General features: G+C 40.4%; 3 protein-coding genes and 1 long non-coding RNA gene across 15 annotated transcripts; 2 read left to right on the forward strand and 2 right to left on the reverse strand.

The window, feature by feature from the left end:
• Positions 1 to 1,287: 1,287 nt before the first annotated feature.
• LOC106583336 (protein S100-B-like) lies at positions 1,288 to 4,103 on the forward strand. The gene is made up of 4 exons (XM_014167417.2): positions 1,288 to 1,960; positions 2,973 to 3,116; positions 3,441 to 3,599; positions 3,905 to 4,103. The coding sequence occupies exons 1-3, from the start codon at positions 1,955 to 1,957 to the stop codon at positions 3,588 to 3,590; spliced, it is 300 nt and encodes a 99-aa protein (XP_014022892.1). The 5' UTR covers positions 1,288 to 1,954; the 3' UTR covers positions 3,591 to 3,599; positions 3,905 to 4,103.
• On the reverse strand, positions 3,662 to 10,309 carry LOC106583337 (uncharacterized). 9 transcript variants are annotated; one of them, XR_001323481.2, is made up of 9 exons: positions 9,738 to 10,302; positions 8,452 to 8,539; positions 7,815 to 7,940; positions 6,804 to 6,968; positions 5,198 to 5,283; positions 4,887 to 4,982; positions 4,604 to 4,719; positions 4,317 to 4,440; positions 3,665 to 3,993 (listed from the first exon to the last, which is right to left on the reverse strand). It is a non-coding gene; the product is annotated as an uncharacterized lncRNA (long non-coding RNA). The 9 variants fall into 9 exon arrangements; XR_001323476.2 differs by having other exon boundaries at positions 3,662 to 3,993; positions 7,815 to 8,539; positions 9,738 to 10,309; XR_001323479.2 differs by having other exon boundaries at positions 3,666 to 3,993; positions 8,452 to 10,300.
• Positions 10,310 to 12,159: 1,850 nt separating this feature from the next.
• Positions 12,160 to 14,156, forward strand: sys1 (SYS1 homolog). Of its 4 annotated transcripts, none has more exons than XM_014167351.2 (4): positions 12,160 to 12,316; positions 12,779 to 12,979; positions 13,071 to 13,138; positions 13,406 to 14,156. In XM_014167351.2, the coding sequence occupies exons 2-4, from the start codon at positions 12,818 to 12,820 to the stop codon at positions 13,644 to 13,646; spliced, it is 471 nt and encodes a 156-aa protein (XP_014022826.1). In that variant the 5' UTR covers positions 12,160 to 12,316; positions 12,779 to 12,817; the 3' UTR covers positions 13,647 to 14,156.
• Positions 14,157 to 18,477: 4,321 nt separating this feature from the next.
• LOC106583334 (neuritin-like) lies at positions 18,478 to 25,667 on the reverse strand. Its single transcript, XM_014167412.2, has 3 exons — positions 24,977 to 25,667; positions 21,319 to 21,469; positions 18,478 to 20,374 (listed from the first exon to the last, which is right to left on the reverse strand). Exons 1-3 carry the CDS (start codon positions 25,026 to 25,028, stop codon positions 20,149 to 20,151), a joined length of 429 nt encoding a protein of 142 aa, XP_014022887.1. The 5' UTR covers positions 25,029 to 25,667; the 3' UTR covers positions 18,478 to 20,148.
• Positions 25,668 to 26,276: the final 609 nt, after the last annotated feature.

Genomic DNA, 26,276 nt, shown 5'->3' on the forward strand with positions numbered 1-26,276 from the left:
CGTTTCGGGTAGCCTTCTACAAGCTTCCCACAATAAGTTGGGTGAATTTTGGCCCATTCCTCCTGACAGAGCTGGTGTAAGGGAGTCAGATTTGTAGGCCTCCTTGCTCACACATGCTTTTTCAGTTCTGCCCACAAATTTTCTATAGGATTGAGGTCAGGGCTTTGTGATGGCCACTCCAATACCTTGACTTTGTTGTCCTTAAGCCATTTTGCCACAACTTTGGAAGTATGCTTGGGGTCATTGTTCATTTGGAAGACCCATTTGCGACCAAGCTTTAACTTCCTGACTGATGTCTTGAGATGTTGCTTCAATATATCCACATAATTTTCCTTTCCTCATGATGCCATCTATTTAGTGAAGTGCACCAGTCCCTCCTGCAGCAAAGCACCCCCACAACATGATGCTGCCACCCTCGTGCTTCACGGTTGGGATGATGTTCTTCGGCTTGCAAGCCTCCCCCTTTTTCCTCCAAACATAACGATGGTCATTATGGTCTATTTTTGTTTCATTAGAACAGAGGACATTTCTCCAAAGAGTACAGTCTTTGTCCCCATGTGCAGTTGCAAACCGTAGTCTGGCTTTTTTATGGTAGCTTTGGAGCAGTGGCTTCTTCCTTGCTGAGCGGCCTTTCAGGTTATGTCGATATAGGACTCGTTTTACTGTGGCTATAGATACTTTTGTACCTGTTTCCTCCAGCATCTTCACAAGGTCCTTTGCTGTTGTTCTGGGATTGATTTGCACTTTTCGCAACAAAGTATGTTCATCTCTAGGAGATAGAACACGTCTCCTTCCTGAGCGGTATGACAGCTGTGTGGTCCCATGGAGTTTATACTTGTGTACTATTGTTTGTACATATGAACGTGGTACCTTCAGGCGTTTAGAAATTGCTCCCAAGGATGAACCAGACTTGAGGTCAACAATTTTTTTTCTGATGTCTTGGCTGATTTCTTTTGATTTTCCCATGATGAGAAGAGGCATTGAGTTTGAAGGTAGGCCTTGAAATACAGCCACAGGTACACCTCCAATTGACTCAAATGATGTCAATTAGCCTATCAGAAGCTTCTAAAGCCATGACATAATTTTCTGGTATTTTCCATGCTGTTTAAAGGCATAGTCAACTTAGTGTATGTAAACTTCTGACCCACTGGAATTGTGATACAGAGAATTATAAGTCAAATAATCTGTCTGTAAACAATTGTTGGAAAAATTACTTGTGTCATTCACAAAGTAGATGTCCTAACCGACTTGGCAAAACTATAGTTTGTTAACAAGAAATTTGTGGAGTGGTTGAAAAACGAGTTTTAATGACTCCAATCTAAGTGTATGTAAACTTCCGACTTCAACTGTATATGCATTGTCATTTGATATGAACACAACCATAAAATAATCCTAATAAATTACAAAATTGAAGAGGAAATGGTTCTAGTGGCGCCCTAAATTGCCCCTCTATTACCACCAGAAGCGTCCATTATCATGCTGCATACATCAAGCATTACTGTAGTAGGCCTGCATGGAGACTGTTAAGTCCCAAATGGCACCCTATTCCCTTTATAGTGCACTACTTTTGACCAGGGCCCATACGACCAGAGCCCATAAAAAGTAGTGCACTATAAAGAGAATAGGGTGCTGTTTGTGACAGAGCCGCTGACTGCCAGGAGCTTTCATGTGGTTGATCAATACAGTTTAGCTATTCACAGCACTGAGGTAAGAGGCAGCAAAACACACAACCACTGGACAAGGGTTATGTCCCAAATGACACCCTGTTCCCTATGTAGTGCACTACCTTTGATCAGAGCCCTATACAGTGGGTCCTGGTCAAAAGAAGTGCTCTATAAAGGGTATAGGGTGTCTTTTGGGACACTGACAAGGAGTGTCTCAGTCTTAGAGCATCAGTTTGCAAGTTTGCCAAGTCTCACAATACAGCGAAAAAAGGGTGGGTTTCTGTCTTCAAATGCAGGTAATATAATAAAGCAAATAATTTAGCAGTAATGATTGCATTTGCATGGAATTGTTTGTTTAGATAATTGAGGAAAATCATTTTGGTGTTGTATTGTCCCACGCCTAGTGTCATTCTGTAGTTGTCCATGTCATTTTGATGTTGTATTGTCCCACGCCTAGTGTCATTCTGTAGTTGTCCATGTCATTTTGATGTTGTATTGTCCCACGCCTAGTGTCATTCTGTAGTTGTCCATGTCATTTTGATGTTGTATTGTCCCACGCCTAGTGTCATTCTGTAGTTGTCCATGTCATTTTGATGTTGTATTGTCCCACGCCTAGTGTCATTCTGTAGTTGTCCATGTCATTTTGATGTTGTATTGTCCCACGCCTAGTGTCATTCTGTAGTTGTCCATGTCATTTTGATGTTGTATTGTCCCACGCCTAGTGTCATTCTGTAGTTGTCCATGTCATTTTGATGTATTGTCCCACGCCTAGTGTCATTCTGTAGTTGTCCATGTCATTTTGATGTATTGTCCCACGCCTAGTGTCATTCTGTAGTTGTCCATGTCATTTTGATGTTGTATTGTCCCACGCCGAGTGTCATTCTGTAGTTGTCCATGTCCTTTCGTATTTCACTCTATGGTCAGATGATCTGAATGAGCTTTCATTTATGTCCATTTATAAGACGATAAGGCGAACACAATGTACATTTATTTGAACATTGAGTTTAGCTAAGGAGCAATATGAGACCAACATAAAATGAAATCATAGGCAAATGTTTTTATTTTATTTAACCAGGTAAGATGCTATACAATTCTAAATATGCCTTATAAAACCAGCTATATTCCTAATCTTATGAGTCTCTATGAAACAAGTTAAAAACAGTGGTCATTCAAATACTTTTGTATTTAATTACAATTTACTCGAATAATATAGAAATATAGTTTTGATAGGTGATGTGTGCTTGCTGTATCTGTGTTTTGTGCATAGTGTGTTCTATATGTAATTCTATGGTACTGTGTTCCTGAAAGAGAACTGAGCAGAGCATGTCAGAACTAGAGAGTTCCATGATCGCCATCATCCATGTGTTCCATAAATACTCTGGCCACAAGTGCAAGCTGAAGAAGGCAGAGCTCAAAGATCTTATCAATAATGAGATGAGTCACTTCATCATCGTGAGTCACTCTCCATTGTATCCCAAATGGCACCCTATTCCCTATATAGTGCACTACTTTTGACCAGAGCCCTACGGGCTCATCCAATTCGAAAAAGAGGAATCGTTTTTTAGCCTTGTGTATGAATAAAAAAAGTATACAATAATTACATTGAACAGCTGTAATGATTTAGATGACTATTCTATGATTATTAGATTAGTACACTTTACTAAAAGCCTGCAGGTCATTACTTAGAAACTTGTACGGGCCTATACAGGACATTTTTAACTAAAATAACCTGACACAGATTAATTTTTCCTGTTGACTCTTCTTGTTACATTTAAGAAAATACAAGAGAATCAGACTCTGACTGAGATGTTTGCAGACCTGGACCAGAACAGAGACCTGGAGATTGACTTCCAAGAGTTCATCGTGTTGATCGCCATGGTGACATCAGCATGCCACGACCTCTTCAGCCCAGATCACAACCATTAGTGGCACAATGTAAAGGCATGACTGTGTTTCAGCAAAACACACATACAGTGTAACCCTCTCACAAAGATGAAATGATGATGAAGCTACTTTGTTTACATGCCATTGAATTTATTATGGGATAATAGTTGTGTGTATATATAAACATTTTACAAATCAATGACAACAATACGTGTTGTGAAAACAGTGAAATTACAGTACATTCATGAGAACACAGTCCAGTTGATTTTGAGTTTTGGGTCTTGCATTGTGGAGAGGCATGAAATGTACCATTCTATCACAAAGTTATTACTATTCCTCTCCCTTCACCCTCTTAGATGGCGTTCCATAAATTCCAGGGTCCTCTTCCAGGCATCTTCTTGGGCGGCAGCGTGGGGTGCCAGGTGCCCTCCCCAGAGAGTGATCACTATAGGAGAAAAAATACATAACAGGACAGCATGGGAAATAACCTGGAAAAATGAATCACATTGTCGTCCTCTCATTGATATACGTTCATTAAAATGTCTATTACCCTTCTTTCTATTACCCTTTTTGGAAACTCTTAACAATCTAACTGGAGATACAGATGAAGATTAAAGGACTGAGAAATTTACTTCAAGACAAATTCAAAGTATGATTATCATTTAGTATACAATCAAGACTATTTACAAAAAGTACCACTGAAAACAAGGTCATAAGAGCATGACAAACTAAAGGTGAAAGTGTGTATGGGAGGAAAGGAGGACCCACGTTTCTTTGGTCGGGTGGTCCACATCGAGGCTCGGGCGTTGAGGGTGTAGGGCAGCTCAATCAGGTGACCAGCACCCAGGTATAACAGGTGGGATCTACCAGCATCTTTAAGCTTCTTCTCAATCTGAAAACCAAGGAGATATACAGTATGTTCATTCAAATGATCACCACATTTGACTCGTCAGGATATTGGAAAAGTTATTACTATCAGCAGCTATAACTATATACTACCATAGTATGCCATATGGTAGGTTTAATGGTAAGGACATACCTTGAAGTAGGCTTACCTCATCTGCGTTCTCAATAGCTGCACAGCTCCAGTCATCTTCACCCACAATGTACAATAGGGGGCAACACAGGTTTTCAACCCGTATGAACAGAGGATATCATTGTTGATGTAACCCTAGGAAACAAATTCTACATTAATTTCCACCAATACCACACTAGCTGCACAGGTATTACTATACTAGAAATAAAATGATAGGATATGATAACAGAGTAGTATTATAACGTTTTCTGTGCAGCTGGCTGGAGGGGGTTCTTGACCCCATCAACACTTAAGGGTCGTACCTTTGCTTTTTTTCCTCAGGTGGAATGTTGTAGGGTGTGGACACTTCTCTGAAGCTGATGTAGCCCTGTTCATCGTAACTCCAGTGCTTCTGATCCCTATAACATAACAATGGGTGGGATAAGAAAAGAGTTGCACCCCTCTTGACAATACCACAATATAATGAGAATGATCTAATTTAGTCCCTGTAAAGTCATCTTTCAGGCATTCCATCATTTTTAAACATCACAATACTTGAATAGGTTAACTATATTTCATTATTGCTATAATGTTAAGAACAGTTCTTCAAAAGCTTGTTTCCATGGTAACTAACCCGTCAAAGCTTTCGGTCTTGCCGTCGCTGTCCGATATTTTGTTGATACTTCCTATTGGACCATTGACTCCGATCACACAACTGAGCTGAGAAAGAAACTGAGTGAATGGGAATCCCAGGAATTTCTATACAGATGCAGTCCTACATGCAGATACAGTGAGCTCAGTGACACATTGTTTGTTGTTTTGGCTCGGTACTCCAACACTTTGAATTTAGTCATTTAGCAGACCCTCTTATTCAGAGCGATTTACAGGAGCAATTCGGGTAAAGTGCCTTACTCAAGGGCACAGACAGATTTTTTTACTTAGTCGGCTCGGGGATTCAAAACAGCCACCTTTCGCTTACTGTCCCAACACTCTTAACAATTATTTACATTAAAAGTGACATCAAAATGACACAATACATCATTTACTATTAATTTCTATTGGGCACAAAATAATCTCAAACACAACCAAAACAAACAAAATGCATCCAACAAGTTTGTAAAGTCACAAGCTTGATGTAATCATTGCGTACTAGGAATATGGGACCAAGTACTAAACTTTTGATACGCATAAGTGAATTTTTCCCAATATTTTTGGTCCCCTAAAATGGAGGGACTATGAACAAAATGTGCTAGAATTTCTAAAAGGTTTACCCAATATGGATGAAAATACCCTCAAATGAAAGCTGACAGTCTGCACTCTAACCTCAGTCATTGTATCTGTTTAAATCCAAAGTACTGGAATACAGAGCCAAAACAAACAACAACAAAAAACTTGTCACTGTCCCAATACTTTTGGAGCTCACTGTAACTCATCATACTCATGACATATGCCTTTCATATTTGTATATAGCCTTTGTTCTCAACTTTCTCTTTTACCCAAATTCTGGTCATTCCACCTTAGACTACATCGGACATAACTCCCGAACACATCACAAAAGGTATAAACATGATTTCATATTTGGAAGGCTAATAGTTGTTTGATGACAGATGACCGCTTCAGGGGGTTGTATGGCCAGACTTATATTGACACCAATCTGAGTGGCGATTCGCAGAGCCAGGTAGGCTCCGAACGAGAGGCCAATGACCCCCAGCCTGTCCCCACACACCTGGGGGTGGTCCTGGAGAAACTGGAATGCAGTCTTTCAACGCCCATTGAGAAAACAAGGAGGAAAGAGAGTTTTGCAGAGGTGCCAGAATGTTATGTCATACAGGGAAGCATCACCTAGCTACTTTGAAACCTAGCACTACCTAGGGCCGTTACGGTGACCATATTACCGCCACACCGGTAGTCACGAGTCCTGACCGCAGTCAAATTCCATGTGACCATTAAGTCACGGTAACTAGGCTTCTCCAACACCACACTCTGATGCCGCTGATGGTCATTAGTAGCCCAACAAACTTACTAACTGCAAGTCGCTAATCGCCGGCACTCAGGGCTCTATTGTTCCCTCTAATCACACTAACATCAATGCAAATCCAATCAAACTCTTCATGAGAGCCCTGGCATTCAGAGTTTGAGAGTAATAGGATCACCTGTTGCACAGTTAGAGGAATGAAATGTGATCCTATAAGCCCATGTTGTCCTACATTTCTATAGGCTATGCACTACCACCTTATTACCTGAAAGTAGGCATCTCCCACATTGATAGTGTTGAGTGGACCAGCTCCTGTTCCCCTCTGTGCCGCTGCTCCTTGTTGGAACCCTCACTGGGTAGAACTGGAATGTAACCCTCTAATAAGGACAACTGTACTGAGTACGGAGTCTCAACGTTTCTCTTCCGCAGCCTGTGGGAAAATACACGGATGAAATTGTCACTATCATGGGCTATGTATTCAAACCCCAAGATTGTATCGCGATAACTCCTGGCCCATAGACTACTTTCAAAATAAGGAAATAGGGTGATTCCTCACAAAACAAGACCAAGGGTCCTTTGGAGGAAGGATTGTTGACATATATTTGACATTTGTATCTTAATGCGGCAAACAGTAACAAAGCGGCCTCTCCGCTGTTTTGGTGAGAGAAATGTAACCACCATCCATGATATCAGAATTATAGCTATAAACATGTTGAGGCTATATAGTGTTTGTTTACATTTACTTAGTTTACAAACATTGGAGTAAAACACGCTTATATTTTTGGTTCTGATGGGGTATGACAGCTGATCTAAGCTCATGCGGCATTTGTAAGGTATATTCTTCAAGAATCAATGGGTTCATATCATTAATTTAAGTTAAAAAAAATGTATATAGCAACTGCAGATTGCCTCTTCAATAAAGCATAATTGAGAAATAATTAATTGAAATCGGAATATTTGGGACATTTTGGCCTTACCCAGGCCTCCTTTAAGACGTAATCTGTAGGTGCTACAAAGCAAAAGTTGGTGTCATAAAGCTTTAACCCTTGCTCCGCTATGAGTAGTATTTTTCTTTCAATAATAACTGTCTTTAATACATTTATGAATATAGAAAAATATAAAAACATTAATATATATATATATATATATATATATATATATAAAAGATTGGATAGTCACATAGAACAAAATCATCTGTATTGACAAGGACAAAAGTTTGGTCAATGTAATGTGCTTCCAGAGGGATATGACGTATTTTAATCAATCCATTCCTTACCCATTGCACTTTGCAAACATGCTATCTTCCTGCGGATGTTGACCCATCAAAGCACAAACGTCTCTGAGAGATTACATAGCGCCGACACACATGTGTGCTCTTAGCATGCTGTTCTTTCAGTACTCCCTGTGTAGAGAATAACATTGTGCAACGGTCAAACATATATATGAGAAAATGAAATATTGTTAAGTGTTTTTGTTGTCTAATGCTGTGTTCATAACCAGTTAGGAAGCTGGTAGATACCACATATGATGGGAATAAATCCACTTGAACGCCCCTCCAACTGATAATTACAAGTGTGAAACTTGTCTATCATCCCTGAGCTCCGACTTCTCCCACATGCTGATCTTTGACATCACCTACTAAAAAATGACCTCGATAACAGGATTTTAGGCAGTTAAATGCAACAACAAAACATTATTTATAAAAAGCAATCTATTAATATGATTTTTGAACACTATAATTTGTTAACAAGCATGATAGCTGTACTTTTAGTTTATGGTTGAAACAGCTTGTTTTCCATTAGCCAATCTGCATTTCTCAATGAGTCCAAAGCAGGTGAATGCATCCAACTGGCATTTAGGACTTCACAACTGATAAGTACCACCTTCCCACCTGGTTATGAACACAGCATTACCCCGAGTATAGGCGTCCCCAGGAACATTCCCCAAATTTGGTGGCCTGTCCTCGGCTGGAGCTGTCGCTGGAAATGTCTCTGATTAGCCCTCAAACAGAAAAAAGCAACTGTAAAGTTAAATTGAGGTTGAAATGTCAATAATCAAATGCTGTATCTAATCATATTAGCATGTAAAAATGATGTATATCCCTGTACCAAACTCGTTTGCTCCCGCAGACCTTCTATGAGAACGTTGGATCAGTGATACAGTGTGACCACCACAACTAAAAGTACCCTGTTTGAAAAGCGAAAATTGATAGTTAAATAAAGTCAATGTATTTTTCTTTATTGCGAAGCTACACCACCCACTCTGAAAAATAAACCCTCTATTTTCATTTCCAAAATCGATCTGGTCACCTTACCGTAGTAGCCTAGTATTGAAGTAATGTGAGGTCAGTCTATTCTTCAGTCCATTACTGACAAGATTTCTCAAGTTCGAGATAGTTCCCCCCCCTGCCAGACACTGACCTTCAATCTCTATTTTGTGTAACGTGCCAACTTCCTATACCAATGTAGTCACTGTTTCAGGAGTTCACAACTACTACAGTACCCCGCGAGCACAGTGGATCTGGGCCGATTCCGGCTGAGAGTCTGGGCCGGCAGTATTACTTATGGCTATGATGCGGGGATTGAGTTCGGGACGATTCCGGTGAGTTTTCTGGCCCAAATGTATTACTTGGTGCTCGGGCCGATCCCTGTGAGAGTTGTCTGGCCCAAATGTATTACTTGTGGCTCGGGCCGATTGGGGTTACTGTCTGGCAGATGATTGCACGGGCTGCTTTATATAATTAACATTTGTGATAAAAAAAAAACATTATTTAAGAGTCCTGTTTAAGTAGTATTTTAGTATTTTGATACTTTGTGCAAGAGACTTGATAAGCATTAAAAACTTTGTGGATGGAGCCTCCCGAATGGCACAGCGGTCTAAGACACTGCATCGCAGTGCAAACTGCGTTGCTACAGATGCTGGTACGAGACACGTGCCGGCCGCGACCGGGAGACCCATGAGGCGACGCACTATTGGCCCATCCTTGTCAGATTTAGGGGAGGGTTTGGCCGGCCGGAATGTCCTAGTTCCATCGCGCTGTGGCGGGCCAGGCGCTGGCACCAGGCGACGCACAATTGGCCCAGCGTCGTCCGATTTAGGGGACACAAAACATGTTGATGGGTATAATTTGTATGTATAAAATGTATAATAGTAATTTTTAAAATGACTAAATCGGGTAATTTTGTATTAATTCATTTACATGTGCATCGGGACGCTTCTGTGGGGGATTCTGGTAAGATGCCGGCAAAGTCGGCTGAATTCCGGTAGACGGAAACGGCCCGTTGTACTTGGGCAGACTCAGACTCATTCATTTTGATTCCGGGCCGAGTCCGACACCGGGTCGATTCAGTCAGTTCCGGAGGGCCGCTTCTGGACCGATTCCTCATTGCTAGCTGGGTACAGTTATTTGCCTTATGAGAGGTTCAAACTGTCTGCGACTGTCTACCAATTCATTTCCAACAATATTGACCCTGTCTGTGTGGTGCGCGAGTTTGTCTATCACTCCCTGTGTAGCCAGTTGACGTGATAACTGTCTTGTGGGTTGACAGACATTTTTTACCCAAAACTTTCTCAATTAAAATGTTAACTGCAAAGTAGGCTTACCTGGCAGCAGTGGCGGTTCTAGACCATTTCAACTGGGGGGGCCAAGCTGGGGCCAGTTGTACTGTTAGAGGGGCCACTTACATTAGACGTTATTGTTGTCATATCGTTTTCTTCACTGCATTAGCAGGCAAAATACCATGTTCATAATGCAGATGCATGTGGTACGATACTGTTGTGTTCCGCCTAAAGCCGTCCCTCTAGAAAACGTGTGGGTTAAATTAGTGTTCCGAGTTGCCACTGTCTAAAAACGGATGTAAAAAAAGAACGATAGCAAAAATGTGTTATGTAAAAATGATTTCATTCTCCACATTTAGGGGGGCCACAAGGGGGTCCAAAATTGTTGTCACAGGGGCACTGCCCCCCCCCCGAACCGCTAGTGCCTGGCAGAAGTATATATTGAGTAAGTATATCATCTGTATCTATTATTTGCTAACTTTGCCATGAAATGAGCAGCAGCAGTACAGAGACCGGCAGTCTGACTGAATCGACCCGGTGTCGGACTCGGCCCGGAATCAAAATGAATGACTGCCCAGAGTCTGCCCAAGTACATCGGGCCGTTTCCGTCTACCGGAATTCAGCCGACTTTGCCGGCATCTTACCAGATTTAAAGGGGAATTACACTAACAAATCCAAATGTGTTCGTTTTCTTCCAGACCTAAAAAATGGTCCTCCTGATGTGATTTAAGCATTGACAAGGACCCAGAACATCCAATTCCGTTGTTTATCTATGAACAAATGTCATATTGACAGTGAAAAACAAAGAAAATCTAAAACCAGGATTTTTTTTACTGAGAAAACATAGTTTGGGAAAATATCAAACTGAAGAATTTTGAATTTATGTTTTATTTTTATTGGCCCCCCTTTATTTTACCAGGTACATTGACAGAAAACATAGTGCTCTAGTTTATCTTGAACACTAAGGACCCAGAGAAGGGTTGCAGAGGAGAGGGTTGCACTACCAAACACCCCAATTTGTAAGTCGCTCTGGATAAGAGCGTCTGCTAAATGACGTAAATGTAATGTAAATGAGAGAAGAGAAGAATGTGCCTATTTGAAAGGTAGAAAAAAATGAGTAGTTCGCTCGCTATGTACATTTAAAAAAAAAGTAGCTCTCATGCTAGAAAAGGTTGTAGACCCCTGGAATAGCCTATAATGCAGTGATGAATAGGATAGGTAACAGCGGTCATTCTTACCACCTTCTAATTTTGCAATGGGATTACGCTGAGACTCTGATTTGTCACTTTAAAATGTATGCCAAACAAAAAACATTGATTTAAAAGTTTAACAAACCATACAACTCTATGCACAGTGACTACTTTGAACAATTTACACAGTAAATAAACAAAAACATTTACTGGAAAAACTGCAGATGCAAAGTTTGATAAACATTTTATCTGCAGTTATTCCTGGAAATGTGTTTTTGTACAATTTTCAGTGGAAATTGTTAAAAAGTGGTCCTTATGCACAGAGTTGTATGGTTTGTTAAACTTTGACATCAATGGTTTTTGTATGGTATACATTTTAAAATGAAACATCTGAGTCTCCGGTAAATTCTTTACCATGGGATTGCCCACTGCCTGAGAGAGAAGTGAGCAAAGCATTTAGGAACTGGTAATTGTTTAAGAACGTTTATATGGCATTGTATTTGATACCTACCTCCTATTTTTCATATGCACGGCTGTTGGCAAAGTGTTGACTGCTTGCAACTTTTTCTTGGGCGTCCACCTGGCCAGGCAAACTTGCAAGGCCCATTCAGTGAAGAAGTGGGAGATAATGTGGAAAGAAACGTGAGCTCAAGGAATTTCTGTCAAAACAAAAGTATCAGAAGAATGAAATACAATACTGCAACTTGTAAAGTCCTTAAAACAAAATCGTAACACCAGACGTATTAATTTCGGCACCCAAAATCAGTGAAATAAGATTTTTATTAAAGATGTTGATTCATTTTTCAAAAAGCCGGATTTCCCTTCCCATTCCAGATACAACATACTTTTATTTTGAAATGTATGTATTACAGGTTAATCACTTCCGGGTCAAATTTAGTGGCTTTGTTTTCACGTTTCTGCTGTTCGTCATCAGCTCCACGTTATCTGGTAGATTTATCATATTTAATGTGTTGTACTTTTGGATATCTCACTACCAAACACCCCGACTCGATATTGAATATCAGCAAAAGTAGGCTACAGTTTGTAAACTCAATAACAATCACTGCTGCTAAGTTAATAGCTAGCTAACGTTACCCACTAGTTAGCTATGTCACCAAGCAGTTGTTGACATAGCTCGCTAGCTACCGAGCTAATCCAATTAGCCAATCAGCTAATGTCGGCCAGCTATCAAAGATTTCAGGTAGCTAGATTTTTTCAATAGAGGACATGTAAAACACGAGTTTGATTCTAACGTTAGCAAATTTTCTAAATTAGCTATGTCACATAGCTAGATAACTACTGTAACAAGTAGGCCTAGCAACGTTGTTAGATATCTAGCCAGCTAACTATCTTGAATAATGCTTGTAACAGAACAGTTTATAGCTAACGTTAGGTTGTTAGGTTATCATGTACTGACTCAACTATAATGGACCTTTGAAATGTCTACAATTTCATTTCGGGTTTTGATTCACTGACACTCCCTACTTTTCAGCTGTTCGGCGGTCCCTGTGTTCCCTCCTAAAGCGTTGGAATGGGCAGTCATTTCCGCAGCTACATCTGGGACCCGGTCCTCATTTTGTCCCAGATTGTGTTGATGCAATGCATCTACTACAGCTTCCTGGGTCTGTGGCTGGCTGTTGTGGACAGTCTTGTACAAACCAACAGATCACTGGACCAGATCTTCAGTTATGAGGTGAGTTTTGTGAAATGTTTCCTACATTTTCCTAATTTTTGTCTGTTGAGTTGACCGTGGACAGATTCACAATATGGCTCAATGCTTGCAGGTTCTTGGATTTGCAACAATGCAGGGCAGACTCTCAATGATTGCGTTCATCTTGAACTCGCTTACCTGGTAAGTTAATGGGCCGACTTCGAGTGCTGCATGTTCCCTCAACACTTTGGTATGAAGAAGTCTCTAGTCATATACCATTGATGAAAGGCTGGTTTGTTATGAGGTCAATAATCCATGATGCTTTATAGTAGATGACAATCTTAACGTTTGGTGAACTTAGCCTAACTACTAACTATCATAACATTTACACACACACTTCAGTTGAATGACCAACCTGTTTTGTGGCATGTTGTCCTTCATCGTGCATCTGTCTCGCTGTTTCGTCAGTGCCCTGGGCCTGTTGTTCTTTATCCGCCGAGGGAAGCAGTGTCTGGACTTCACTATCACCGTGCACTTCTTCCACATGATAGGCTGTTGGATCTACAACGCCCACCTCCCGGCGGCCCTGTCCTGGTGGCTGGTCAACGTGGCCTGCATGGCTCTGATGGCCGTGATTGGAGAGTACCTATGCATGCGGACTGAGCTCAGGGCCATCCCAGTCAACAGTGGACCTAAGTCTAACCTTTGACCGCTGACCTCCACCTGATCTCACCCCACTCTGTGACTCTGGCTCACTCCCTGTGAACTGTTCACTGACAGTATTCTGCCCAGTATGATGTAGGGTATGACATTTGTGCCCAAAGACTTGGTGGGACTGGGATGCGAGCTGCAATAACGCAATAGTTGGATCTAGAGACAGAGATGCTCCAAGTTGGAACATTGCACACCTCTCAATAGATTCAAGGACTTGGAAATTAACTGAAATGGGTCTGGTTGCTGTATTTATTTGTAAACATGTACTACCTGTCTAACAGTGAATGCTAACTTTTTCCTCGACCCACTAAGATATCACTTGCTTTGAGACAGTTCGAAGCAGAGTTTAGTTTGTCTTACAAAGATCTTAATGGTTTCATGATTTGATTAAATAATGATGATATCACATGATTGTGGCAAAATGGTTGTCATGCACATGCTTTCGGTTATGTCCTTTCCAGTTGAGAAAAATAAAAACGATAACTAGTCATACATGTAAACAACAGATCACCACATATGGAATTGTATTTTATTCCTCATTATAGTTTGTGAGCTTGAGGGGTGAAAGGAATCAGCAATGCACATCCATACGTCAATATTATGAAGTTAACATGACAACGCTATAGGAGCAGCAAGATAATCATTGCTTAGCACGATCATAGTGTTGTGTGTGTACATGATGTGATGCTGTGGAGAGCAGATGGCCCCTCTGGGGATGGTCTGTCAGCCACCAGCTGTGTTTTGACAAGATGCTGTCACTGACTGTGTGCCTGACTGTGTGCTTGATGGTGCAGTGACTGCCATCTATGGTCAAATTATACGTAAACCTATTTTAGTAAGCATGCTTAGTGCTCTTGGTTCTCTGATTTTCAATGCACTTTCTCTTTCCTTCTGCCTATTATTTGTAAAAATGATTTTCAGACTATGTCTGCACCTTACACATTTTTATATCATTCTGAACTTTGTGTGAGATCAGAGGTGTTACTTGAATTGCGGTGGAAATCTGGACTATGCAGTGAGATCTTCCTACACCTCACCTGTTAATGTTTTTTCCTCTGGCATTGCTGCTGTGGTTTTTATATAACCAAGGTATTGAACTCTTGATAATAAGTTGGACCTTTTGGTGTCTTAAGACCAAATCCTTTTTTGTTGGTTTATAGTCACCACAAAGAGTGCTTCTCTTCACATCACATATTTCACTCATATGTGACCTTAAAATATACTCTGAGATTATCTGGGATGTTTTTTCTCTGATTTTAAACCACAGGTCCTGTTTTTTCAGGGCTTGCGGTTTAATGAAATCGTAATTGCCTGCAGTATTGTAGATGCATTTGTTGAAAATTAGCTCTTGGTGTGGGAATAATCTATTATACTAGACTAGATGATAAGCACTCAGGAAAGTCATGGTTCAGCTAATTTTCTTGGACTTTGTAAGGTTTCTCTGTAAGGAAGTGCAATGCTGTAGTTTCCACTTATTGCATCACTGGATCCATGTTAAGATTATTTGTCTTCCATCAATAAGATAGATCTGAATATTTAGTCATTCATTACTTGTCATCAGATTTCTATCCACCAGAGCGTTACTAGACAGTGCAGGAAGAAGTTACTTACTGCAACATGCAATACAGACCTACTTTCTTATTAAGTGCATTATCATTGGCACAGACGACGTGATCGTGTGCATTGTAATGTGGGATATTGTGGGTGATAAACTGGACTGTAGAAATGTCAGCGACGGAGGAGGCAACATAATGAGAGGCTTACACCACCACCACACATGGATGTTAGCCTCCCATGGGGGAGTCCTGGGGGCCCTGAGCCCTGCTGCACCCTCTGCCTCTCCCCCCACTCCCTCTCTGCATTCTCTGTGGCCAGGTTGGGGAGAACAGATGGTAGCCCACTAACAAGCGTCTGACTGCCAGCTGGGCTGTTCCATACTGGATCCAGTCCTGATTATTAGCACCTTGCCACGAGGATGACTAAAAAAGAAAGCATGGTTCAGTGGAGGGACATCATATCAACAATAAGTGTCTCGTGCCTAGAATCTATCCTCTATAACTGTGATAGAGCATATACTGAGTAGGAGCAAGTATGATCTTGATCTAGCAGATCCCTCTGTGGTCATGCAGGTATAAACAGCATAATATGTCATATTTCCAAACTTTTGATACTTTATTATTTGAAACACATTACTTTGCAATACAATACTTAATGTACTCTGTAGTTTGTATCTCTGAAAAACCACATACATATTTAATTCTTAGTGTTTCCTGATGTAGGCCTATTTTTCTATGCAGTAATTCTTTCAATAATCAATCATACATAATGATATGCTTACTGTTTATGATATTTGGGATATTTTTCATGCTTTCATTAGCTGCCGATTTCACAGAAAAGAAAAGTAGTTGGTCCCTCAAGTGTTTCACATACATATTGCTCATGCTTTGTGAATAGCAGAACTCTGTTTTTTTTTAAATGAAGTGGACTCTTGCCACCAGGCACACAGATTGGGTGACAGAATGCTACCACAATCAGGAGCACAGACTAGGTGTGGAGGACAACCAGTACAAACATGCTGATAGAGAATAGGATGTCTCTTGGGAATGTATTTTCAACTGATTATCTAACCTAATATCTAGACACAACCATGCAGAGAGAGATCCATTCATACTATAGGTACTGTTGGGAGGGTACAAAAGAAAACAAGAAGAATGTCCTATGTTGGCTGAAGCAGTGTGAATATTTTGACATGCTCTCTCTGGGTCAAATCCTAATTTGCGATACATGGATGTGGATGTAGCTTTAGTTTAGGCGTAAATCATGCATTCTTATCAATGAGAGATTTTCACAAAAATCTCAGTACTAAGGCCCCGATTCCGACCCAAGTTGAGCGTGCGTAAATGGAAGGTAATTCCCTTTTTATGCGCTTTTCTCTGCATATTATGACCTTGAATTTAAGCTTGAGAATAGCATGATATTCACCTGCTATTCGTTTGAGGTGGAGCCTGAATAAATAAAGGTGTGGTGGATAAGTCGTATTTTCACCTTGATTTAATTCCCCTCATAATTCCGCCATCTTAACGTGCGAGGAAACCATGAATAAGGTCAAGCTAGCCTGACAGTTCCAAGTGGAAAAAGCATCTGCTTTCTTTTTTTCTAATTTAAATAACAGCATTCTCCATGCACTGTAATTTATATATTGATAAGAGCTATTAATAAGAGCTAGGTAAATGAGTATTACGTTTGGAGAAGGGGATTGTAAATAAACATGGCAGTTGTTTTATATATTATTTTCTTATAATCCCTGGAGACAAATGTGACACCAGCCATATAGAAGCAAACTGAAAATCATATCAACATGACATGTATTGCCGCCCCTTTAACATAGTGAAATAGAAAACAAAAATTGCTGTGTCATTATTCAGAAATGTAATTGTGTGCCCTCATAATTTGCGTTGATGAAATTTGGAGACCATAGTTTATAGGCTTCTCTAGGGCTGAACCTGCCAAGTTGATGTATGCTCTTTAGAATGTTTTGATTATATGCCCAGGCTTTTCTCCGTTTTATTTTACAATTTGTATCACGTTAAATATTAGCCACTATCGCGAGCCACTGTCAGTAATACCCACATACATTTATTTTTGCATAATTTCATTCCCTTCCGTTTACCTTTCTTTCCTCTGTCATGTCCTTGTAAATTGTTCCTGAGGGTTGCTAGCATTAGTGGATCATATTCGGCTAACATTGTGCAGTAAGTTGGAACATGTAGCCTATATGAATCATTATGGAACTAAGACCACATGACTGGACTGTTGTCATACAGTTCCATGATTAGTGGGAATTAGAGTAGATTTATAGGATTATTGTTCAACCTCTATTGTACTCTTTTTTCCACCTTCCAATATTTTATGGGTTGAACTTGAATATGACAGCTTTCAGTTTGACTCAAACCACAGATTTTTTATTTGTCAGTATATTTTGTGCGTAAAGGTTCTCCAAACTGTAATTCTTTTTAATTCATATATACTTTCCTACCCCAAAAATGTGCCTAAATATTTTACAAGATCAGAGTATTTTTAAATCTACCAGTTGGTGCTGAAACAGAGACGAATATGCATAGATGGCTTTCTTTCATTAATCCCTATATTCTGACCCCGTTCTCTCTATGTATTCTATTAAGTCTGTCGACTATATTCTAACTATATTTGTCTTTGGACACTGTGTTAACAAACCTCCAAACAAGCTTCAATGCCATTAAACACTCTACTCAGCAAATTGGATGCAGTCTATCACAGTGCCATCCGTTTCGTCACCAAAGACCCATATACTACCCACCACTGCGACCTGTATGCTCTTGTTGGCTGGTTCTCTACATACTCGTCGCCAAACCCACTGGCTCCAGGTCATCTATAAGTCTTTGCTAGGTAAAGCTCCACCTTATCTCAGCTCACTGGTCACCATAGCAATACCCACCCGTAGCACGCGCTCCAGCAGGTATATTTCACTGGTCATCCCCTTTCCTTCCAGTTCTCTGCTGCCAATGATGGGAACGAATTGCAAAAATCATTGAAGTTTGAGACTTATATCTCCCTCACTAACTTTAAGCATCAGCTGTCAGAGCAGCTTACCGATCGCTGCAGCTGTACACATCCCATCTGTAAATAGCCCATCCAACCAACTACCTACCTCATCCCCATATTTGTTTTTCTGCTCTTTTGCACACCAGTATTTCTACTGGCACATCCTCATCTGCACATATATCACTCCAGTGTAAATTGCTAAATTGTAATTACTTTGCCACTATTGGCCTATTTATTGCCTTACCTCCTTACTTCATTTGCACACACTGTATACAGATTTTTCTATTGTGTTATTGACTGTACGTTTGTTTATCCCATGTGTAACTCTGTGTTGTTTTTGTCGCACTGCTTTGCTTTATCTTGGCCAGGTCGCAGTTGTAAATGAGAACTAGTTCTCAACTGGCCTACCTGGTTAAATAAAGGTGAAATTTAAAAAATGAAGTTACATTGTATTTAAAGGGATGGCTTAAGATAAATGTACTGAAAACACCATTGAATGAAAACTCAACTAGAAAATATGGTGGCCAGCAATTGGGAGGGTTTTACATTTATTCGGAGTGTGCAAGGTAGCCACACCTGCAGAGCGTGTTACGCGACTCAATAAGGTAAGTCTGAATATACTGAGAAGTGTGTAGGAAAGGCATAAATTCTTAAGTCAGGATTCACCCCTCATTGCCTATTCAGTCTGAGAATAGTAACGGAGAAGCCATACAATCACACCACATGTTGCTATAAAACTACAAATTACTTACATTTTATATTTATATTGACTCAGTTTGATGTTATATTACAGCTGTTGACAAAATGAAATATTGTAATGCATTGAGGCATTAGCCCTAACAATGCAGGGTGGTGCCATAGAAGAATCCTATGACTTAAGTCCTATATATTTTAGCTTCTATAATGAAGTGAATATTTGTGGCATTACCTCGTCTTTATTTCTACTCAGTATGCTGTGCGTTTTGTGTAAGGGTGAATGTGCTTGGAAGTGAACTGTGTACAATTGTATATAGTTGTGGGGTCAATGATATAAAATGAATTAACAGCCAAACACTTGGACTTCCATACAAGACACAGGTTCATAAAACAACGCTGAACATTCTCACATAACCAGCGATCATTTTCAGGTACAATAACTAGTTGGCAAAAGAGAAACTAACTAGACTATTGTCCTTCATCCACAATTGCTAACAATAATTTAGGCATTTTACTGTAAGGTGCATAATAAAGCAAGGAACGATATTTTCAGTTAAGAACATAATCTACCTCAACAATTTGTTACAATATTTTCAGTTAAGAGCGTTACCTGACTTTAACAGCAACTACTGTCTAACAGGATGACCAAAGAAACGGTTTAACAGAGCAAACATATACAAAATACCCTTTTGGTGTCATTATAGCAGCCATGCAACTCCAACCATTTGGGGCTGGTGTGTAGGGGTCAAAAGGTCATTGTTTATAAAGAATTCACTTGATTGTCAACAAAACCGACCAATTGCTTTAAAATTGCTTTTTTTCATAGGCGTATACTGTAGTAGGTAATTTCATTACAATTGCTTGGGTCTTGGGTGTGTTTGTTTATCCAAACTCCTAGATATTGATGACATTAACATCTAACGCTCTGATAACATAACCCTATAGCTACTTAGTGCCATTGACATCTATGGTGGGTAACCCAGAGGCATAGGTATCCATTCATCTCTCCATAGACATAAATGGCTCTGTGATATCATAGCCTTCTGATTACCCAGTACTATACATATCAATGGTGTCTCCATAGAGACATGGCTCTGTGTGCTAACCTAATCTTCAACCCATATCCCCTCTCTACTCACTGATCGTCTCTCTACTCACCCCACCTCGGGAATGTGAGAGAGCATGGGGGTGGAAGCGAGGAGGAGAGAGGCATCCCCCACCTATGTGGAGGGCCAGATGGGCCCTCCCAGGATCAGCAAGCCCAGGAACAGCGCGGGTAGAGGCGAGCGCAGGCTTGGGGCCGAGCTAGGGCTGCACAGGTCAAAGAGGCTGCCCTGGAAGCGGATCTTCCTGGAGTCTTCTCTTAGGGTCTCCCAGATGGAGCCCACCTCCTCCTGACACCCGGACAGTGCCGTCAGGGCACACGTGTGGAACGCCTCCCAGTGGCTAGGGGTGAAAGATCAATCAATGAATCAGTTAAATATATTTTATAAAGCCCTTTTTACATCAGCAGTTGTCTCAAAGTGCTTTACAAGAGGGTCTTCCACAAATCCACCACCTGTTTTATATTTGACATGAAAACATGCCATTGGTTTTCAATCTATTGGATTGAAGAATGACATTGGTTTGATTTATCTGGCACTTTAATCGCCTCACATGCCAGGCTTCAAAGCTCACCTGTAATACACATGGCCAAAGGTGTGTTTTACAGGAGTATTTTTGGTTTATTATTGTGTTTTATACTACTGTCCAGTGAAACTGTAACCGTTTTTATTCTAGCATTTTGCAAGATCAACCCACCTTTATTTTCTAGCCACAGAAATTAGATTGGAAAAAAGAGCTGATGCTGCACAGGGAACTTGTTTCACCCAGGGAAGGCAAGGCCTGTGTAAGCTTTAGGCAATAATATATTTTACTATGTATAGGAATGCACTCGGTAACAATAAAAGATGGCCTCTGAGTTTCATTACTGCTGCAGCAAAGTCATAAATTATTCAGTACAGTGGCTCAGTGTTTCAGCACCATTCACTTCTGCTATCTTCCTCGGAGGTTACAGCATCTCTCTCTTCTCTCCACTGTTCTTACGCAAGGTACACACCTCACTGGATTTCGATATTAGATCTTATATGCACAAGCAGAAGGAGACTGCTTGAAAAAAGACAGACACTGTTTTATACGTTCTGCCTACAGTCGTAAGAGTAATCAGGTCCCATGAGATCCTGGGGCACTGCAAACACAGATGCAGCTATGTAGAGGATGCTGTATGACACACACACACACACACACACACACACACACACACACACACACACACACACACACACACACACACACACACACACACACACACACACACACACACACACACACTCTCTCTCTCTCTCTCTCACCTACACACAGCTTCCACTCCCATCTCGCTGGTCACATTCTCCTGGTAGTTATCCATGCTCTCCCCCAGCTCCAGAACACAGTCAGAGAAGTCCCTATAAATATTCTCACACTTCACATCTGCCACTGAGACTCTTGCCACAGCCAGGGACACTGCAAAACACACACAGAGAAAAAAATACATCCAAATGCATTAAGGAAAGAAAGGCCATTATATTGCCTGTTGAGAAAAAAATCATACTGTATTCATATATATCCTGCTTATTCATTTTTACCATCGGTTTTATTGTACAATTCAGGCATTGCACTTACAGAGGCCAAATATAATTGTTTTATGTCATGATAGAATAACAATAGGCTCTAGTATCATCTTTATCTAGATCAGTGGACGCTGGTGAGAGGAGCTGTAGGATGATGGGCTCATTGTAATGGCTAGAATGCAGTGAATGGAATAGAGTCAAACGTGGTTTCCATATGTTTGATCTGTTTGATACCGTTCCATTAATTCCATTCCAGCCATTACATTGAGCCCGTACTCCTATAGCTCCTCCCACCAGCCTCCACTGATCCAGATCTTTATCCATCTCCCTGTTTGAAGCGAAGAGTGTCTTCTGAAACAAATGGGAGGATGCCAAAAGTAGGTCACCCTCCTTCTTTGTTGTTCTTGGAGTTAAAATGGAGGAAACAGAGACATAACAGCTCTCAGCATCCCTCCCAGGAAGTTTGGCTAACGTTTTTCTTCCAGTCTTTCAAAATGGCCTCTCAATGTACTTTTAATGACGAGATTGCATTAGAGATATTTGTCCTCCTGTGATTTAGAGATGCTTCAAAGGGTGGATGATGCCATCAGCAGATATGTCCGTTGTCAATAGATATAATCAGCATAGGCTACCTGTGAGAATGGTTCATGTCACAATTCTCTCCCATCTACCTCCTCCTCCCACCCCCTTATTGATCACTTAGGCTCATGGGTCAGGGTCAAGGTGTCCAAGGCCACTGTAACAGCCACTGTCATAAGCTTGAATGATTGATTTTAAAGCATAGAAAACATTGAAGTATATCAGGGCATGGATTATATTATGGGATTCTGAGAATAGAGTAACTGCCCCCAGATTTGGTTGTTTGCCTGGATCATTTTCAAGAAATCGATTAAATTCCCAAGTCCCACTGCACATTCAATCCAATGCCCCCTCCCCAAATACAGTAGCTTGCGAAAGTATTCACCCCCGTTGGCATTTTTCCTATTTTGTTGCCTTACACCCTGGAAATAAAATATAGAGTTTTTGGGGTTTGCATAATTTGATTTACACAACATGACCACCACTATGAAGATGCAAAATATTTTTTATCTTGAAACAAACAAGAAATAAGACAAAACAACTGAAAACTTGAGCGTACATAACTATTCACCCCCCCAACGTCAATACTTTGTAGAGCCACCTTTTGCAGCAATTACAGCTGCAAGTCTCTTGGGGTATGTCTTTATAAGCTTGGCACTTCTAGCCACTGGGATTTTAGGCCATTCTTCAAGGCAAAACTGCTCCAGCTCCTTCAAGTTGGATGGGTTCCGCTAGTGTACAGCAATCTTTAAGTCATACCACAGATTCTCAATTGGATTGAGGTCTGGGCTTTGACTAGGCCATTCCAAGTCATTTAAATGTTTCCCCTTAAACCACTCGATTGTTGCTTTATCTTTGGTCTCTTTGTTGCCTCTCTGCCTCTCTCTATTAATGCCCTCATTGCCTGGTCCGTCAGTTTTAGTGGGCTGTCCTCTCTTGGCAGGTTTGTTGTGGTTCCGTATTCTTTCAATTTTTTAATAATGGATTTAATGGTGCTCCGTGGGATGTTCAAAGTTTCAGATGTTTTTTTTAAATAATCCAACCCTGATCTGTACTTCTCCACAACTTTGTCCCTGACTTGTTTGGAGAACTCCTTGGTCTTCATGGTGCCGCTTGCTTGGCGGTGCAGCTTGCTTAGTGGTGTTGCAGACTCTGGGGCCTTTCAGAACAGGTGTATATATAATGAGATCATGTGACAGATCATGTGGCACTTAGACTGCACACAGGTGGACTTTATTTAACTAATTATGTGACTTCTGAAGGTAATTGGTTGCACCAGATCTTATTTAGGGGCTTCATAGCAAAGGGGGTGAATACATATGCACACACCACTTTTCCGTTTAAAAAATATAGATATATTGTTTGAAACAAGTCATTTTTTAAAATTTCACTTAACCAATTTGGACTATTTTGTGTATGTCCATTACATGAAATCCACATAAAAATCTATTTAAATTACTGGTTGTAATCCAACAAAATAGGAATAACGCCAAGGGGGATGAATACTTTTGCAAGGCACTGTATAATAACAATAATATTTAAAAATATATATTAGCTGTAATACTACTGGCCACCTAGCAATTTTATGACGTTAGCTTTAGCTAGCCTAGATAGGTTCCCAATCTCCCAACCTCATAACTAGCTACCACTAGCCATTTCATGCTATCAATCAAGCAGCATACCACCCTACAACCCACTGCTGGTTTGCCACTGAAGCTAAGCAGGATTGGTCTTGGATGGGAGACCAGATGCTGCTGGAAGTGGTGTTAGAGGGCCAGTAGAGGGCACTATTTCCTCTGATCTAAACAAAAAGATCCCCGGGTAGTGATTGGGGACATTGCCCTGTGTAGGGTGCTGTCTTTTTGGATGGGACATTAAACAGGTGTCTTGACTCTCTGTGGTCACTAAAAGATCCAATGGCACTTATTGTAAGAGTAGGGGTGTTAACCCTGGTGTCCTGGCTAAATTCCCAATCTGGCCCTCATAACATCATGGCCAACTAATCATCCCCAGCTTCCAATTGGATCATTCCGCTCCCCTGTAACTATTCTGCGGGTTGTTCCTGTAGATGATAATGTGTTTTCAGTCAACTTACCTGGTAAAATAAGGACAAAATTAAATAGCTGCCATTCCTGCTGGCAAGGTTGGTAGACTTCAGAAAAGCAAGCAATTACTGAATATGACTCACATTCTTTTCAATCATTTACCCAGATTTTTACCAGAGAAGCATATTTAGTTTCTTTAAAAAAAGAGCCACCAGGAGGATACAGCTCAAGAGGTAAACTTAAATATGCAGAGAAATTGACATATATATATATATATATATTTTTTTTTTACATAGAATTAAGCATAATGATTATGGCTCTTGATTGCAGGGCAAAAAATGTTTCAGGTGTTTGAAAAATGCACAATTCTCCAACTTCAGGATGGGGCCTAGTCCCCCTCCGGACCGCCCTCCAGCCATACTCAGTACTCTGTGACCCCAAACCAGCACAACACTGCAAGTCTATTTCTGGTCAAATATCATTCAAGCACTCCAAAATCTAACTGCACACACCTGAGTGACAATGCGTTATTGATAAGCACTTAAAATATGAAAAAGGCTTGGCACTATCAAATAGTAGGCTACAACTCTATTCTCACCCTGCATGCAACATCTACATTTAGCCTACACCCTTAATTAATAAAATATTACGTTTCATCCAATATATTATAAAAACAGAGCCAATACAGTGGTGTCGAAAAATAAATTCATTGAATATGACAAATTATTATTCTACAAATAAATATGTATCTAGAACGATAATTGAACCCGTCTTACCTAATGTAATACATGCACAAAATATTAGAATCTTCGCTGACGTAAATCCCATTTCCCATATCAAACCCAGCGGAGGGTGCCTCTCGCCATCTGTGGGATCCAACAAAGTCGCTCATAAATTGAGAAAAAAAATCAAAGCGAAGTAAGATGAATCGATCAAGATAAATTACTTATGACGTCCTATCTGGTTACCAGGAGGCGATTGACATTTGCAGTATCAGTTGCAGTTTATTCTCGATCCAAAACATGATTAACAACCGTGACGTTACTTAACCTGCCCCTCGCGTGCGTGCATCGTCTCAGAGCGCTTCTCTCACCTCATCAACGCTCTTCGCCAGAGATACGTTTAGTGCCATCCCATGTCTCTCATTTGCTGACAGACAAATATAGCCCATTGGTAAATATGGACAGTCTCCTCTCAGTCGGATCCCTTGTTAATCTGACATTAGTCATATTTGATTTCTCTGAGAATAATATTGAGCAAAATCAAAAGATCAAATAAAGTGCTTATTTCAGAGCTTCATAAATTGAGGCATGAAATCAAAACAAATGTATTTGTCACATGCTCCAAATACAACAGGTGTAGACTTTACCATGAAATGCTTTCTTAAGAGCCCTTTCCCAACAATGCAGATTTAAAAAGACAATTATACAAAATAAAAAGGAAATAGAAACACAATAAAATAACAATAACAAGGCTATATACAGTACAAGGTGTACTGGTACTGAATCAATGTGCTGGGGTACGAGGTAGTTGAGGTGACCAAGGTAACATGTACATGTAGGTAAAAGTGACTAGGCAATCAGGATAGATAATAAACAGAGTAGCTGCCGTGTGTGAAGAGTGTGTGGCATCAATACGCATGTGTGTTTTGTGTGTGTGAGCATATGTAGTTTGTGGTGTGTATGTGTGTGTTGGAGTGTCAGTGTAGTATGTGTGAAAAAAATTATAATTCATAGTTCAACCAGTTACATTTATTGTAGTATGGTTTGGGAAAAAATGAAACCTGATTCTGAAAGCAAGTACCTTTTCAAATGCATTTGTATCATTCACATTTAACAATGTAACCTGGTAGCTGATGGCCTTTTCTTTTGAAATTCTCTTCACTGAGCCTTTCAAAGCATCTTTATGATATTCCAAAGTATGACACTGAAAAACCTGGTCCACATTAACAAGGAAAACTTTCCCTTGGAGGAACTGGGAGACCCTTTTGGTCACTATCTCAATTCCTGACAGGGAGTCAGCCACTAAGGCACAGAATGAAATAGAACTAAAAGCTCAATATCATAATACTTCAGG

This window comes from Salmo salar, chromosome ssa22, assembly GCF_905237065.1.
Source record: "Salmo salar chromosome ssa22, Ssal_v3.1, whole genome shotgun sequence".
In the NCBI taxonomy this organism is placed as follows: Eukaryota; Metazoa; Chordata; class Actinopteri; order Salmoniformes; family Salmonidae; genus Salmo; species Salmo salar.

Bases quoted from the DNA above. Each gene is read 5' to 3' on its own strand.
- sys1 (XM_014167351.2), top strand. From the start codon at position 12,818: ATGGGCAGTCATTTCCGCAGCTACATCTGGGACCCGGTCCTCATTTTG. The intron at 12,980-13,070 runs GTGAGTTTTGTG...CAATGCTTGCAG, and splicing joins ACCAGATCTTCAGTTATGAG to GTTCTTGGATTTGCAACAAT. The intron at 13,139-13,405 runs GTAAGTTAATGG...CTGTTTCGTCAG, and splicing joins ATCTTGAACTCGCTTACCTG to TGCCCTGGGCCTGTTGTTCT.
- LOC106583334 (XM_014167412.2), bottom strand. From the start codon at position 25,028: ATGGGATTTACGTCAGCGAAGATTCTAATATTTTGTGCATGTATTACA. The intron at 21,470-24,976 runs GTAAGACGGGTT...TGTGTTTTGCAG, and splicing joins TTGTGCATGTATTACATTAG to TGTCCCTGGCTGTGGCAAGA. The intron at 20,375-21,318 runs GTGAGAGAGAGA...TTTCACCCCTAG, and splicing joins GGAGTGGAAGCTGTGTGTAG to CCACTGGGAGGCGTTCCACA.
- LOC106583336 (XM_014167417.2), top strand. The intron at 3,117-3,440 runs GTGAGTCACTCT...GTTACATTTAAG, and splicing joins AGATGAGTCACTTCATCATC to AAAATACAAGAGAATCAGAC.